This window comes from Dermacentor variabilis, chromosome 10 (assembly GCF_050947875.1).
Source record: "Dermacentor variabilis isolate Ectoservices chromosome 10, ASM5094787v1, whole genome shotgun sequence".
Taxonomy (NCBI): Eukaryota; Metazoa; Arthropoda; class Arachnida; order Ixodida; family Ixodidae; genus Dermacentor; species Dermacentor variabilis.
In genome coordinates, this window is record NC_134577.1 from 51,406,140 (window position 1) to 51,422,933 (window position 16,794).

General features: G+C 48.6%; 1 protein-coding gene across 4 annotated transcripts in view; it reads left to right on the plus strand.

Moving 5' to 3' along the window:
- LOC142560538 (membralin) overlaps positions 1-16,794 on the plus strand; it is a 235,722-nt gene that overhangs the window by 201,458 nt on the left and 17,470 nt on the right. For 3 of the 4 annotated variants that reach the window (XM_075672715.1, XM_075672716.1, XM_075672717.1), the window contains one exon: positions 16,638-16,721. The exons of the other annotated variant lie outside the window; for it this stretch is intronic. In XM_075672715.1, coding sequence (XP_075528830.1) covers positions 16,638-16,721 — 84 coding nt within the window. The remainder of the gene's footprint in view (positions 1-16,637; positions 16,722-16,794) is intronic. 4 annotated transcript variants of the gene reach the window in all.

Consider the following 16,794-nt stretch of genomic DNA (forward strand, 5'->3'; position numbering starts at 1 on the left):
ATTGCGTGCTGGCGCGTGAGTGGTTATGTGTGTTCGGCGGTTGAAGCTCAGCAAGGTGCACGCAAGCTGGTGCAAGATCCCTTCCGTTAAAAGCGGCCACCTCGAGTACCGGGGAAGGCGATAGGGAAAGAACGAGATATCAGGAGAAACATGAGGGGAGACTGAGAGAGGCACCGCAGTGGAGAGTCGGGGAAAAGCTTGTATTGGGATGGTGAAGGCAAAAAAGGGACGTAAGGGAAGTGGAGGTGAGGTGGAGGGGGGTGTGCGTTCTGCTTCCTGTCTGACTTCCGGTTGTGGGCTTTTCGAAAGGATCTCCAGCGCGCGCAGGCTATCCGATGGCGCGCCAGGCTCTTTTCTTTTTTTCTTCCCTTTTTCTCCGCGCCAGTCGCCGGAGCCCCAGTTCCGGGGGCAGGAAATTAAGATGGGGAAAACGGGAGGAAAGGGAACGCCGTCGACGCAGTGTGTGTCGCGGCGTCTGAAGGAGACAGGGCGACGGAAATGCCCCGGATTGTATTGGCCGGGAACAGATTTTCGCGGGCCTTGGCCACCCCGCCCCTATTCCCCAACCTTAGCTCACCTCCCTACACCTTCTCCCTCCCTTCCCCTTCTGTATGGCCCGGGCTTCAGTTTTCACTCTTTATACACGTGAGCTACGCGACTTCTGTGGCTGCAGCGATCCGGATCCGAAACCTTCCCTTTCGGCGGCGAGGGAAGCCGCTGGAGCACGCTCCCTCTTTATATCTTTGTCGTTCTTTTATCTTATTAATCTTCTGATCCAGGCTCCTTCTGGCGGCCAGCACCGCGCACATTTTTGCTTTCGCGCCTGTGGCCACTGTTGAAAGTGATAACCGCTGTCGACCGCGCTTTCCTCTTTTTTGTTTCGTGTTTGTGTGTTAGCTTTGTAGATGACGCCGATATCTTTTCTTTAATTCCTTTCTTTCTATGCAGTGCATAGCAGACGCTATGAAAAGATAGCCGTATCGCGCGCTTTTCGGTTTTCTCACTGTATCCGGTTCTTGTTTTGCGGTATCTCTTCTTTATTTTAATCGATAGCTTGCACACGGGTGCGGTTTGCCTCCGTAACATCGAGTTGTGAGGCCCTATAGGCGTCGTTTTGTTTAGTTAAATTTTCTAGGACCGGTGCGCAACCGCCTACGCGGTTACCCTGTAGCGTACATAGGTTGCGCGCCGATAATGAAACGGAGGTTGTGCGAAAAGATTACGCGTAACCGCTCAGTAGCTAGCTGCCTTCTGTTTCCTTAGTTTAGTGAACCCGGATCGCACGGTTGGAATTACGCCTGACGGATCTGACTGTGGGAGTGAAGAAGCCGATGCAACTGTATTCTGCGCACTCACCCACGGCAGCAGCGTGGACACGTGATAGCTCCTGCGCGCGGCGTTTCCTCGCAAGCTCTCTAGAATTTCCGATGCGCATTGACGCTTGAATCCGTTTACCGTCTACCTTTGCCTTGTACCCAGATCCAGTCGAGGGCCGATGCGTATGCAGGTTTGTCGCTGATCGCGAAGTTGGGCGTTAAGTCGCGTTTACGTTCACCAAAATAGCCGTTACCGCACCCGTTCTCGCTGTGGGTGTGGTTAGATAGCTGCTGCACGGTGTCGCCACGGTGATACAACGCAATATTTGAACACTGTCAAGTGTTTCTTTTGGGTGTACTGTGATTCGCCTTCAAAGTGGTAAAAAAGCTTTGATGCAGCTGCTACAGCTGTATTATTGTACTAGAGTCACAGTATACGGCTCGGCTCCCCTTAGATTGTACTCTAGCGCTCGCAGCTTCTAGCTTTCAAATTCAAATGCTTTATTTTTTTCCATGAAAATACAATAAAAGTGTGTCCAGTACTGTTTGGACCCGTAGCCGTAGGCTAGTTATGGGTCCAAGAAATGAAATTATATAATGCAGACACTTCGTCACATAAACAATAAAACTTGGAAAAGTAGAGAGGGGAATATAAACATAATACATATGACAAAAAGAAAGCATAACAAGAAACAGTTGATTCAATTCAAAAACATCGTGCATGTTATATTATTATAATAAATGAGATGTAAACAGCCGATAGATGTCTTTTAACATGTTTAATGCATGCGCTGTAAGAATTTTTTAGCAGCGAGTGCAAAATTTTAATCGATAGAAAATAAACCCTTTGCAGATGTATGCCAATCAGAGTAACTGATACATCTAAGGCAGCGTAGCTGTATAAGGGACTGCTAACATGTCAAACAATGCTTCTTAATGGGTATCCTGGGTAAACGCCTCTAGAGCATCTTCTCAGGTCCCCCGGGCGAGGACGGCTTGAGGTGCCCTAGATTAGCAGCGGGCGGGATCCCCGGTAGACCTGTAGACGCTGAAGCCGATGCCAATGAGACGCTGACGGGACGCTGATCACGCGGGAACACGAAGGCGGAGGTGCTTGGCATGCCGCCTAACCAAAATAAACTTTAGTCAAAACGTCCAGAATGGCTGAGCTCCTAAGTGGAGCCACTAAAACACTTCCTGAAAAAAAAAAATGAGTTACTGGCTGGCAGAAACACACAGTGAAGTTGTTTTCTATTCCAGTGATGTATGCGAAGGGTCAGCCAAGTGTTCACGCTCAGGACGAGAAGGTCGACGTACATAGTGGTTGAAATGGCTTGACAATTAAATGTTGATTATATATCTTTATTCTGTCTGCTTTTGTCTCTTTCATATGTTGATTGTTCACTCATTTCGTACCAAGTCCGTCTCAAATTTCACCCGCAATTACGTTGGAGATGTCTTTAGCGTCGACACTTCATTGACCCTTCCTTTCTTTGACCAAGGGGCCAGGTGGATTGGGGATGAAGTTCATTTTCGGCTACATTGGCGATAATTATGTCCGTACCGTTAATTTGACCTACTCTGCGACTTATTTTCACATGTTGTAGGCCCAGGCGAAGCCGCCTTCAAGACTCCATTGCCTCGCAGGTGTGCCCTGCTTAGTCCAAGCGAACTCACTCCCTTTCCCAAACGTGTACCGTATGTCGGCTTTGCCTCAACATGTCTATATCTACGGCGGTGCATCCTCTACAAGAGTATAGCGCAGGGGTTAACTTTCGGCTTTATTGGCCAAAATTACCCCCGTACTTTTAATTTTAGATACTGTGCTTTTAATTAGAGTTTATTCTAAGCATCCGCAAGGACGCCTTCCAGATCTAGCATTTGCCTCGCGTAAGCCCTGCTTACCCGAAGCGAATCGCTGCATTTCCCAAAAGTATGCTGTACGTCGGCTTTGCCTCGCCATGTCTATATGTGTGGCGGTGCACCCTTTACAGGAGTTAGTGAAGCGGGCAATTCGCAGCTGTTCTGGCGCGAGCTACGCTCGCACCGTTCGCTTTAGTGACTCTGCGACTAATTCTAGCTTCTTATGAGAACCGACGAAGCCGCCTTCTAGACAGTTGCCTCGCGTGAGCGCAGCTGCTTAGTTCATGTGAACTCGCTCCGTTTCCCAAATGTGCACCGTACGTTGGCTTCAAAAAATGGGCCGTATGTCGACTTTGCCTCGACATGTCTATATGTACGGTGGTGCATCCTTTACAGGAGTATAGCACAGTGGTGAATTTTCGACTAACGCCTGTACCTTTAATGTTAGCTACTCTTACAATTATCGCGTCTTGTGAACATCGGAAAATGCGACTTCCAGATCTAGCATTTGCCTCGCATCAGCCCTGCTCATCCAAGTGAATTCGCTTGATTTTCCAAAAGTGCCGTGTCGGCTTTGCCTCACGATGTCTATAGCTACGGCGGTGCACCCTTTACAAGTTTCGGCTGTATTGGCGCAAATTACGCTCGTACGGTTCATTCTAGCTACTCTGCGACTGATCCTTGCTTCTTGACAGAACCGACGGAGCCGCCTTCGAGACAGCTGCCCCGCGTTAGCACAGCCAAGCGAATTCTCTCTGTTTCCCAAAAGCGTACTGTACGTTGGCTTTGCCTTTACAAGAGTATAGCGCAGTGGTTAGTTTTCGACCATATTGGCCAAAATCATGTACGTACTTTTAATGTTAGTTACTCTGCTTCTAATTATCGCTTCTTGTGAACATCGGCTAAGGCGCCTTCTATGTCTAGCATTTGCCTCGCGTAAGCCCTGCTTATCCAAGCGAATTTGCTCCATTTCCCAAAAGTGACACACGTCGGCTTTCCCTCACGATGTCTCTATGTACGGCGGTGAATCCTTTATAGGAGTATAGTGCAGTGGGCAATTTTCGGCTGCATTGGCGCGAGTTGAGGCTGTTTCACATGGCGCGATTATCAGTCAGCGACACAGCGAATTCCGTCGCTCAGCGACCGCCGCGACGTCGTGGGCTCTCCGCGACTGAATTGCAACAAGTTGGTCGCACCGTCGTTCAGTCGCAGCGATCGGCGCGATGTGGGAGGGGCAACGTGTGTTTCACCGCGCGTTGGTAGCTCTGTGGAGCAATGTAGCGCGTCAGTTCTAGCTATGTTTAGGGCATACCCACCAGCGTTTGCGGCTTAGGAGCTTCATACATTTTTTTTCTTTTGCTTACACAATTCGTTTGAAAGGAGAAGCTGCACCCTATCCAGGTCGGCAGAAGGACGCCGCTTCAACATAACGCACATACCCACTTGATCGCCGTCGTCGTCAACCTCTTCATCCCTACAAATTGCGCCGGCTGCTTATATACATGCACACTCAACAGTAGTTTGTTCTTCTGCAAAAGCAAATACTCATCCAGGAAAATAAGTTGCGGCTTCCATAGTAACAACGAAACTAGAGTGTACTAAACGGAACCACTCCACCGACGCCGCGCAAGCCGCACGCTCATACTTGCGGTGTTGTGCAGCACCTCACTCACCGTATCTGCAACCTGTTGCAAAGTTTCAACGCTTTTAAACGATAAAAATTGTGTACCTATTCTATTATCGAATAAAAATAGGAAAATTCGAATATTTGACTAGTTTCCATGTTGTTTTTATTTGACGATGCAGGAATGGATACTTTGTGATCAGGAGGTAACCTTGCGCGTCGCTGCGACGGATATCGCGCTGCCGCAAACGCTTGTGAAAGCTGTGAGAGAAAATCGCTCTGCGACGTGCGCGGCAGAACGATTTTTTTTTCGCCCCACTCGCGCCATGTGAAACAGCCTTTACGCTTGTACTGTTCATTTTAGATTGGCCGAGATGTGCTACAGGCGTCTTCATGGCGTGGACGGAAGTTTCTTTGCTGCCGATGGCAGCACGTCATAACCCAGCGAAGTATGCACCCTGAATATAATCAGTGGAGCTCTGAGGTCGTGTGAAAAGATCGGCAGATAAGCGCGCACAAGGAAGTAGACCGCTCTTTGCCGTATAGTAAGCTCGCCGGTTAACAGCTGCGGATCTCTCATGCTGACTTAAAACATTGTCGCCGTCAGAGCTTGAATCTGCCTTGCTGTCATCTTTGGAATCATAACTCGAGTCCTCATCACTAAATTGAAGTGCGGGCGCAGCATAGTTTCGAGCGCGACGCTTTTCTCGCGACGCAGCCGCGCGGGACGACGCCATGGGATCGACTTACGATAACTCTGTTGCGACACTGGCAGCGTCCCTTGTCGGGATTTTTCGAGAGAAGCGAAACCTAAACTGGCTGAAAATGCCAGGTCCGCATGTTGGACATGCGGCGGATCTTCAGAAATACACTTTGGCGAAATAAAACGACTCGGACTCCAAACCAAAGCTCACTGGTGAACAGCTGGCGTCATTTTCGGTTAATTATCACCGCTCATCACTGTCGGACGGTAAAGCTGGCGATATAATTTTATGCTTGACTTGCTGGGAGTCATTTGTTTACAAAATTTTGATGCTAGCGCGGCGTAATCGTGAGCGGCACGCTTTCTTTCTCTAGCGCAGCAGAAGGCGACAGCCGTGCATCTTTGCGCTACAACATGCGCACATTAGTTCGCACAAAGGTCCGTCAAAAATCACAACATCGCCGGAGCGCGAAAACTGATTCTCAAAGTGCCGCGCCTCTACTAACTGCTGGATGACCTTAAGTGGATAAGAAACGGCTCCAGCATGTCCAAACTGGTGATATAAAACATCGATTACTGGTGATCGATTTGAATATTTTGCATCGGGAAAGGCGCATTCCAGATCTAGCATTTGCCTCGCGCAAGCCCTGCTTAGTCATAGTGAATTCGCTCCATTTCCGAAAAGTGTTCCGTACGTCGGCTTGCCACATCATGTCGTTATCTACGGCGGTGCACCATTAAAGGAGCATAGTGCAACGGGTAATTTTCGGCTGTACTGGCGCGAGTTTCGCCCGTACTGTTTATTTTAGCTACTTTGCGAAGTATTCTTGCTTGTGAGCACCGATGAAGCCGCCTTCTAGAAATTTGCCTGACGTGAGCACAGCCGCTTAGTCCAAGCGAACAGGTTCCGTTTCCCAAAAGTGTACCGTACGTTGGCTTCTGAAAGTGTGCCGTATGTCGGCCTTGCCTCAGCATGTCCTTGTGTACGGCGGTGCATCCTTTACAGGAGTATATTGCAGTGTTTAATTTTCGACTATACTGGCCAAAATTACGCCCGTACTTTTAATGTTAGCTACTCTGCTTCTAATTATCGCTTCTTGTGAGCATCCTCAAAGGTGGCTGTTGTAAATTCTGCAAACGCTCTGGCAGGCGCTATTCACTTGGCTGATCACTGCCGTAGATGTACGCGTAAGTGCTGATTGTGTTTTCGTAACACGCAAATGTTCAGACGGTTCGCAAGGCAGATAGGGAAATATTTGAGGCGTATTGCATTTCAAAAGCTGCTGTGGAATCTGTAATTGCTCCATCACTGAAACTAACTGATAAAGATGTGTTGTACCTTGAGAAGAACCTTGCGAATGCTTTCTAATGGCTTGTTGTGGGCGCCTAGCACGTTCGTTGCGCACTTGGTTGTTTTCCACTTGGAACATTTGTTTATGCGTCTGTATGCACATTTATTTGAGCATATGGTGGCGTCTTGGCATGTTTTTCCGAATCTAACGCTCTGTCCTGTCCCGCTTTTTCCTGTAAGTCTTGTTCGCGCTAGTAACTATATCACAGCAACTCCATCAACACCAACTATCCGAGCTTTCTGTGTTAATTACTTTGCTTCCAGATCTAGCTTTTGCCTTGCGTAGGCCCTGCTTAGTGCTTGCGAATTCGCTAATTTCCCCAAAATTTGCCGTACGTCGGCTTTGCTTCACCATGCAGATATCTACGGCGGTGCACCCTTTACAGGAGTATAGTGCAATGGGTAATTTTCGGCTATATTGGCGGGAGTTATGCTCGTACTGTTCATTTTAGCTACTGTGCGACTAATTCTTGCTTCTTGCCGCCTTCTGGACATTTGCCTCGCGTGAGCACAGCTGCCTTAGTCCAAGCGAACCTGCGTCATTTCCCGAAACGGTGCTGTACGGTGCGTTTGCCTCAACATGTCTATACCTACGCCGGTGTACCCTTTACGGGAGTGTAGAGCTAGATTTAATTTTCGACTATTATGACTCTAATTACGCCCCTACCGTTAATTTTACCTACGTAGTGAGCAATTATTGTCTCTTGTATTTTTGAGACCTCCATTTTGATACCTTTTGTGACTCGCTACGATGCTCTAGATGCGCGAAATAGTGGTTTTCTTTTCTTAAAGTGGTTGCGATATATCCAGCTCCCAGTACGCCAACCCACGTGAAACCAGCAGAGACCGTCTAAAGAACGCTCTAATGTATGTTGCCTGGGCGGTGTCGGCATGTTGCGGCCGGTAGAAATCTGACCGTTTACGCTTGTGAATGGAACGCACTTAGACGATGCTGCTATGAAAAAGCGAGCGAAATAATATTCCACTGCATACAGCAGGGAGCCCACAATATCGCATAAAGAAATCGCTCGCTCTCCTCTGCAGTTTCCGATGCCTCCTGTATTATGCATTGTCTGTTTGGTCATAGGCCAACGTGACAGCTCGTGGACTCTAGCTTTTGGGCAATTGTTTATGATAACGGCATACTTTTAAGCAAGAGCTCGCTTGCGCATGCATACGTGTAGATTCTTCTTGCAGACGATGAAGCGGTGGTTAACGCGTCCCACCCACTCTTGTCAGCGCTTGCTTCGTCACGTTCCGGCACCTTTGTCAGACTTGTCAGACGCCTACCTTGAAGGGTTACCAACAGTGCACGGCGTAAAGAAGAAAAAGAAAGAAGCAATAGTCAGGACGTTGCTATCAAGTATGCTAAAAATAATTTAAAGAAAACGATCGAGTGGTAACTTTCCCACGTTATCTCCTACGTAGGTGACGCGAGCACTTGCCGTTGCATTGCCTTTCAGAGAGTTCCGCACTAGTTTGAATTCTTTAACACTTGGGTTGCTTTTGCTCTTTTCATGTAAATGACAGACTAATTGTAAAGTCAAAGCTCGTTATTTCGAGCCAAAATATTGCCTTTGGCTGAGCAGCATTATCCTGATTTTCATACAATTTTCTAAGGTGTTCATTCTAAATCATAACCATTTAATGCCGGTGTTAAGTACGATGTTTTTGGCTAAATGTTTCGGGCCAACACTGAATGATAGGCAGCAAGCATAATTTGTTAATTTATAGCAGGAACACAGAATGAGTTAGCAGAAATTTGGCGCGCAACTGGCTTTCTTTTGAAAGCATGGTCAGAGAAGAGACAAGCTGATGCAAGATCTCCGATTGCAGTGGTGTCACACACGTTATGTAAAGTAAAAATGTGCACCTATGGTTCACATATGGCGAGAGCTGCCTGTACAAATTCATAGCGAAGCCACGGGTTGCTTAGGGTGAAGCCCACTTCCAGATGCTTACCTGGGTTCTCCCCCATATTGCTGAAAAAGTTTCCGCTATATATTTTCTTATTTTCGTTGATCATGGTTATTCGCAATGTCTTTTGCTCATTTATATTCAATTCCTTTTGTATTATGGCGGCTGCCCGGCTTCACTTTAAGGGTGCCATCTCCATTACAGTAATATTTTAGCGCAGCTCTTACCGCCCGTTCCTACTGCGAGCGTGGGTGTCATTCCTAGGCGTCCTCGTAACTGAGCGAACGAGCACAGCAAAAGGGTGAAAGAGCCTATGCTGAGCGCGGAATAAAGACGGCGATAGCGAAGAGAGCGCGAGGAGGAAATCGGAGGAGGAGGGTATAGCGAAACCGTGAGAAGAAACGCGTAGCGGCCAGCACGACGGACTTTGCGGCGACGATGGCTGCGAGATGGCGCCAGAGTAGCGCGTGTCGTCTGTATGGAAACAAAGCGCTGCCTGAGTGGGGGTCTGTCTGCGGCGGCTGCTGTGAATCGCGCCCACGCGTCACGATTAGCGAGGCAGTCGGGCCACACCTGGCTCCGTTTGCAACGTGCCGCACAAGACAAATTGTCCGTGCCAGCCAATATGTCTACATGAAAGCACGTATACAGCTGCGCTCAAATTTCGCTCTAGGGAGTATCGTAATCGTCAGCTATCTTTTTCTTTTTTAAGTTCTCCTTCATCACTTTTAAATTCGCATCAGCTGAGAAGTAGGAAACATTGTCTTAAAGGCAGTGGAGAAAGTAAACATTACTCTCTTCATGTGTCCTTCTCGAAGAACGTATTGACTGAAAGGCACCGCTCCCGTTCCAGCGTGTTCTCTGTTTTGAACAAAATGTCTTGCAAGGCCCCTTTGAAATTCCACGCTCACTACGCGGGCAAGAGTACGATGCTCGATGCTGGAACTTTCTCTGTAAACATTTTGAGCAGAAATTCTGCCCGGTGGCTGACAACTGGCGCAGAGTTGGAGCTGCTTATGTAAAAGGAGGACTTCTAGTCGATAGTCGAACAGAGACGCCAGCGCCAGTTTTCCCCCTCTAGGCATAAACGAACAGACATAACCTCCTGTATTTTTCAGTCATTCCATTCTCTCGCTTCTAACATATCGGGCAGAAACCTGGAAGTTAACAAAGAAGCTTGAGAACAAAAGTAGCGCGCAAAGCGCGATGGAACGAGAAGTATTAGACGCAACCATAAGAGACAGGAAGAGAACGGTACGGGTCGGAGATTAAATGGTGATAGCCTATATTGTAGTTCAGGAAGAAAGGGAGATGGGCAGGCCATGTAAAAGCAAGCTGTAATCTATCAGATGTACGGAATGGGTGCCAAGGTAAGGAAAGTGCAGTCGAGGGTGGAAAACATTTAGGTGGTATGATCAAGTTAGGAAATCCGCACGCGTAAGATGGAGTCAGCAGACGTAAGAAAGGGGAAAAAGAGATCGCTGGCGTTGCATATTTTGCACCACACACGCCCACGATAGGATGAATACCTGCTGTTCTAGCAAATAGGCCGATGACATCTTTGATGCCTGCCCATCGACGCCAAAACCGTAGGTCACTTGTAGGGCTCCGCTTTCCGATTAGTTGGTCAGAGTTTATGGTGCGTGTTGAGAGCAATGTCAACATTCTTTCAACGCATGCCGTGCAAACAGCATGGATAAAGCAAAGCAAATAAGCATGGATAAAGAAAAAAAAAGACCTTATGTAACGGCACGTGATAATTTGGAGCCTAATTATAAAAAGAAACGCACACGACCATGGGCAATAGGCTCTCGCCACGTGATGGGCAAACGGTAATTTCTGTTGCCGAACGTGCGGAGGGCAGGTGGCGGCCGATCGGGACGGGGGCATCATGAAATGCTACTGCGAACCAATGGCGTTGCCAGGGGGGGCGCTCCAGGCACGTGCGCCCCCATCCACCCACGTATGTCCAGCAACCATTTAGGGTCTGGTTCTCAAGATTCAGGGCGCAGGTGGGTCCCGAACCAAAATAAATGTGGTTAGCCTCAGCAAGAGCCCTTGCTGCATTTCTTTTCCTGTCTACATGGCTGCATGGCGTCGTGCTTCTCCCTAGCGTTTGTTCCTTCCTCCACGCAAATGAGTAAGCTCGACGTAGTTGTCCGTGCTCTAGAAACAACAGGTATGAAATGTATATGAATGTGGCGCCGCCGCTGCAGTGAGCCACTGGCTTCCCACGCATTGCGGAGTGACTGGGCAAGGCATATTGTCAATATACAGGAGGCGGCGACACGCAGCGGCCATATCTAGCGTCCCCGTTGTATCATACATTCGTTGTGGCGTGATCTGTCCCGCTCTAGTTTTGTCTTCGCGTTTGAATTTTTCTTTTTTCCCAACGTTTTTGTCTCTCCCTGTTTTTCTTTCCTTTTTCTTTTTGCTCGGGTGCTCTTTCGGGAAGTACAAATCCGAGGAAGGGGCACATACAGATTAGGCGTGCCGCGTGCTGCCGTGGCTGCCGCTGAAGTCGGCGGCTTCCTTTTGCGCGTAAGGAAAAAAAAAAGACTAAAAGGAAGAAGTAGAAGTAGGATGCGCCGAATCGTGGTGCGTTGGTTCTGAGCCAGCCAGGAAGAAGGGAGAAAGGAGGGCGGGCTTCGAGTCGGACGACGACGAACGAAGCTCTGTCTGCCTGTGTAAATAAATAACCCGTTTGCTCTGCGTCGGAATGATTTAGTACGGCTTTTGATTAAGCCTCTCGCCCTCCCTCTCACGTTCTCTCTCTCGCAGGCCGAGAAGGAGCAACATAGATGGGCGTTGGGGCGAGGGAAACGGAAAGGAAATAAACGAGAAAATCTGTCTCCCGGAACGCAATGAGAGCGAAGGAAAAAAAAAAAAAACAACTGGAGAGATAGCGGCGGGTGCCAGTGCGCAGGGACGCCGCCATGTTCCATGGGTCTCGTCGTAGTCGTCGTGGTAGTCGTCTTGCGCGTCTTCTCCGCTATGTCTTGTTCGCTCGCACATTTAATCTCCCGGTTTTGAATGGGCGAATTCGCTTTCTTTTTTGTTGTTTCTCGTTTCGAGCGTGAAGAATGGTAGTAGGGATGAGGATACGGATAAGACTTGGGAGAAGCTCAACATTCAGATTGTATTGGGGAAGAAAAAGAAAAGAAAAAAAAAAGGACTGAAGGAATGGACTAGCGGTTGGGCGGAAAAACTGGGACTGAAACACTCGCCGCGTGGGGGGCTGCCGCTGCTGACTTGCGTGTTTCGTGTTGTTTTCGACGCTGCTCGGTGTGGCAGAATGTAAACGAAGCAGCTCTCGAGACGGCGGCAGATCAAGTTCAGAGGTGGTCCGGTCTGCAGGGCGACCAGTGCTTGACCTCTTTTGAGGAGTTTTGGGGAACGCATAAAAGAAGCGTGTCGACGTACAATGTGCAGGACGGAAAAATTGTGTCTCAGAAAGGTGAAGGTGACTGGGGTATTACGCAGCTTCGCTATTTTCGATCATTGGTGCATCGGTTGCTCATACTGGCATATATATATCTGCGGACATTTTGCTCTCTTCTGTACACTTCCTTGCTTCGTCTACATAGGCGTATCGTGTTGTGTTCTCGGTTCCTCGAAATAGCTCTAATTCCACGTTTCCGCCTTTGTTTAAATCGATCGCGCCCTAAGCCGACCTCGCGAAAGCCAATATTTAATTGTTGTTTTCTGAGACGGTGTGTTTGAACCTCTATTACTAGAACGCGTGGCCCTTTTTTGCCCTCTTTAGCTGCGCACGGTATGTCGCAGTTCTTCGCCCCCTTCGTCATAATGCTTTTCTTCTAATTCCGGAAAACGCGCTCAAGCAGCCGTTGTTTCTAGGTCACCGGAGCGGACGGAGTCGTTCGCGTTTGTGCTTGGCAGCCGTAAAGCACTGAGACACGTGTAGGCCTTGACATTCTCGTCAGAAAAAAAGAAGGGAAGTTGGGGTGGGGGTGGGGGGGAGAGGTGGAGTCATAAATGTTCGAGATCTTTAAAAAAAGAAAGAAGAAAAAATGAATTTTCGACACGGAAGTTCACTGATACAGCTTGCTTTTTAAAAAAGAGCGTCGTTCCTAAAGTGATGTTTTCTAGTTTTGCATTGTTCGCTTTGGAGCTTCCCGGTGCCTTAAAGAAAAGTACTGCCCTGCACAACTTTTCTAACAGGAAATAATTCTGCGTAGCGGCCGAACAATTTACTCGCTGACGCCTGAGCCAAATGTTATTCCTGTACACGTGACGAGAGGCCGCGCTTGCATGAATGCCACAGTAGCGTGCGACAATTCTTAACGCATCACGGTAACATCTATGCGACAGCGTTACACGCGCCGCATCGGTTCATCGTGCGAAGCAAGCCGGTAGCTGTTTCCGGCGATCCGACTTCCGCCGGCGACTGGACACATGGCCTGGCAGCACGTCTCAGTTTTCCCCCTCTCCGTCGATGCGATACGTGAGCGTTTGCATGGCGCCTCGCGAGACGACTTTGTCTCAAATCGCACTCGCCTTGCTTCCCTGCGCATTATCGCCGTTTACGTGGATGCGATGCGTCGCCTACTTGTCCTATATTCGTGCAGACGCTGCTAAGGAACATACGATTTCGCTCAACAGCCAGGGCAGCTTGGTAGAAAGGGCTTTCTGCTGCCGATAACCAGGTCCCGGGTTCGATTCCCGGCCACGTCGGCCGCGTTTCGATGGGAACGGAATGTGAAAGCCGTCTCCGTGTACTTATAACCTATGTAGGAGCGCGGTAAAGGTCCTCAGGTGGTTCAAGCTTAATCCGGAACCGTTCACTGTGGCTTCTCTCATAGCCCCAGTGTTGCTTTGGGAAGTTAGAGCCAATGAATGAATGCGGCCTGCCTTTTTTTTAAGTACTCGCAATCTACGCCACTGTGTGTTTCTTGAAGTGCAACCGGATTTGTTTTACACGTCGCGACTACGCACCGCCTCCCCGTATTACTGCCACATAACAGCGGGGCATGGATGGCAGCACCCACCGTGGTTGCTCAGTGGCTATGGTGTTAGGCTGCTGAGCACGAGGTCGCAGCATCGAATTCCGGGCACGGCGGCCGCATTTCGATGGGGGCGAAATGCGAAAACACCCGCGTACTCTTTTTAGGTGCTGTACTTATTTAGGTGCACGTTAAAGAACCCCAGGTGCACGAAATTTCCGGAGTCCTCTACTACGGCGTGCCTCATAATCAGAAAGTGATTTTGGCGCATAAAACCCCCAAATTTATTGGATGGCAGCGAAGGCGTAGCAGGGGCAGCTTTTTCTGTATGGACGCTGTTACCCCTATTACTGCGACTGCAGCCTGTGTTGCCAACCTGCACTCTATATCACGTGTCGCTTGCAGCACTGTGGAAGCTGCGGGACTCCTTCGCCAATGGGACGGCCGAATGCCCCTCGAGATGCGTTCATCCGCGGCGCGTCGTCTGCTCATCACCACAGCAATTCGCGGTATACGGCCTGCGTGCGCCAAGGTCGTAACACGACACGTATCGCTACAACGTATGCGCCTACCGAGCGAAAGTAAAACTCGCTAATGCCGCCAATAATCTCAGACAGTTGAGCCCGGAACTATATCTATACATTCCGCTGCGCAAGGATGTTACCTCTGTACGCCTCTTGCCTTCGGCACTGCTGCAAAGGACTTGTGAGACGGAGTGTATATAGTGCCTGTTTCACTTGCTGCGATTCTTAGATGCGAAACGCTCCGACGAGCGGCGTCGCTCCGCTGACGAGAGAGGCTTGGTTCACACGTTTCGACTTCGAGCGTCTGTACGACGCAGCGAGCGCCACTGGGCCAACGCAGAACGCCAATCGTCGCCGAATCGTGGGTGCGTGCGTCACGCCGTGCTGACACAGTTGCAGTCTGACACAGTTGTCTGACACAGTTGTCTGACACAGTCTGACACCCCGTCGGTCTGACACAGTTGCAGTCATTTGCTGAAGCTGCACTATACTGCCTTATCTTTCCAAATCGGAACTCGATCGTGCCCGGACTTTTTTAATTCGCATTATACATTGCTTTAGCGCGGCTCTATGCACCGATGTTTTTTTTTTTTGTTTTTTTTTTGTACTACCATCTCTCGAATAATCAGACTGAGTATTTAGCCGGTCTTTGATCAAACCTCGTCCTAGCGCCACGAAAGCTTCCGTACCAATCAGTCAAATATGGCATGCCATTTGTGATGCATGGGCAAATTTATTAAATTGTCGTATAACTACGCGCGTTGTGGTAAATGATAGTTGCGTTTATTAATTACGATTTGCGTCTGCTAAGAAAGTTTGAGCGTATATATATATATATATATATATATATTATCGGGCATATAAACACTAGTGAACAAAAATATACGATTTCTTTACGTTTTGACCCTGTGGGGTAAACCTAAACTGCCCAGAATGTTTGGTGCTGTGTTACGACGGGCCGCTAGCCGAGGGCAATAAGTCTCTTGTATATGCACGGCCGTCATGCGTTATTGACAGCGCATAGCCCACCTACAGTGCGCACAACTTCCGTATTCCGAGAATGTTATCACAGAAAGACCGTACATACAAACCAGTATGCCAAAATACGTGCGGGCTGGTGACAGCATAGATTTAGATGATAGGTGGAGAGGCTACCCGAGCAAGAGGCTTGACGTTATGCTACAGGTTTAATACCTCTATAAGTAGATATCAAAGGACAGGGGGAAAAAAGAGAAAAGAAAGAAAACAACAAAAATCGGGAAGGGGCAAGATTGATCAACGTCACATGAACGAAGTAAGAAGTGGATAAAGCACCCTCAACAAAGAAGATGTTATTCATCTCTGTCCCTTTGGCCTACCATAGAGACAGGTAACATTTTGTTTATTGACGGGGCCATGAAGCTCCACTTTTCATGGCGGTCACTGTTGCCCTTTTCCGAGTTGTGCGAGTGGATGCGTGTGCGTTTAATTCCTTTGCTCTCATACTTTGATCTCTTCTTCTATATTAAACCTGTAGTAGTATGTCAAGTCCGTTGCTCGGCTAACCTGTCCACCTACTATCAAAATTTCAGTCGCGAGCGCGCACGTATTTGGCCTACTGGTCGATAATATACGGTTTCCCTGTGACGCATTCTTGGAATACGAAAACCATGTGCACGGCGGGTGGGTTACGTGCTTTGTGAATGTAACATGTCATTGCGTGTTCAAGAGACTGCTGTTCATAGTCTGACGTAACGCAGTATCAACATTCTGAGCAGTCGGCGCACAGGACACGGACGCGAAATATCGCATATTTTGCTATCACATCGCTATTGTAGATGAAATTAGAGAAGAATTGCGGGCTTGTCTTCGTCAGGTGATTTGTCTCCACCCAGATAACGCGACAAGGGATAAAGCTCCCTTGTCGAAGCGTTGGTTCCTGGCGGAAACTGCACTTGCTAGCCGGTCTTTGATCACTTTCCTCTAGTTTTGTAAATCGTCTGTGTAGTTTGATAAGAATAACCTTTGTCTCGCACACACGCTAAAGAAATTTCAAAGTTTTAGGCGAATTGGAAACGCTGTTACGAAATTTCCTAATTGCCCATCGCAGCATCTAAATACCCGCTTCAAGCAGCGATCAACAGTGGCCGAGCAAGAGGATTGTTAGCGCGTAGCCGACGTTTCGACACTGAGGGACTTGCCAAGACAAGTGTGTCTGTCGAAACTGTGTGTTTGAGGCGGAACAGTTTCTCGTTCGAGATTTGCGCTCGGAACTTTCCACGGCTGTACGAGAGACTCCTCCGTACGGTCAAAATCGGCCTTCGAAAGCGTGCTTACGATGTATGGATTAATTGGTTGTAAGTTACCGTGCGTTCTGTGTTCCCTCTCGTTTGCAGTTGAGCTACTGCACATGCTGGAGTTCAACTCGACGATCAACTTCCCGGCCGGGCCTCTGCTGACGGTCATCCTGGCGTTGGTCGGTGAGTAGGCGTCTCTGGAATGGCGGTCGCCGTCAACGCTTCACAGATGCCTTGCGTTGTTTGGACTGCATAT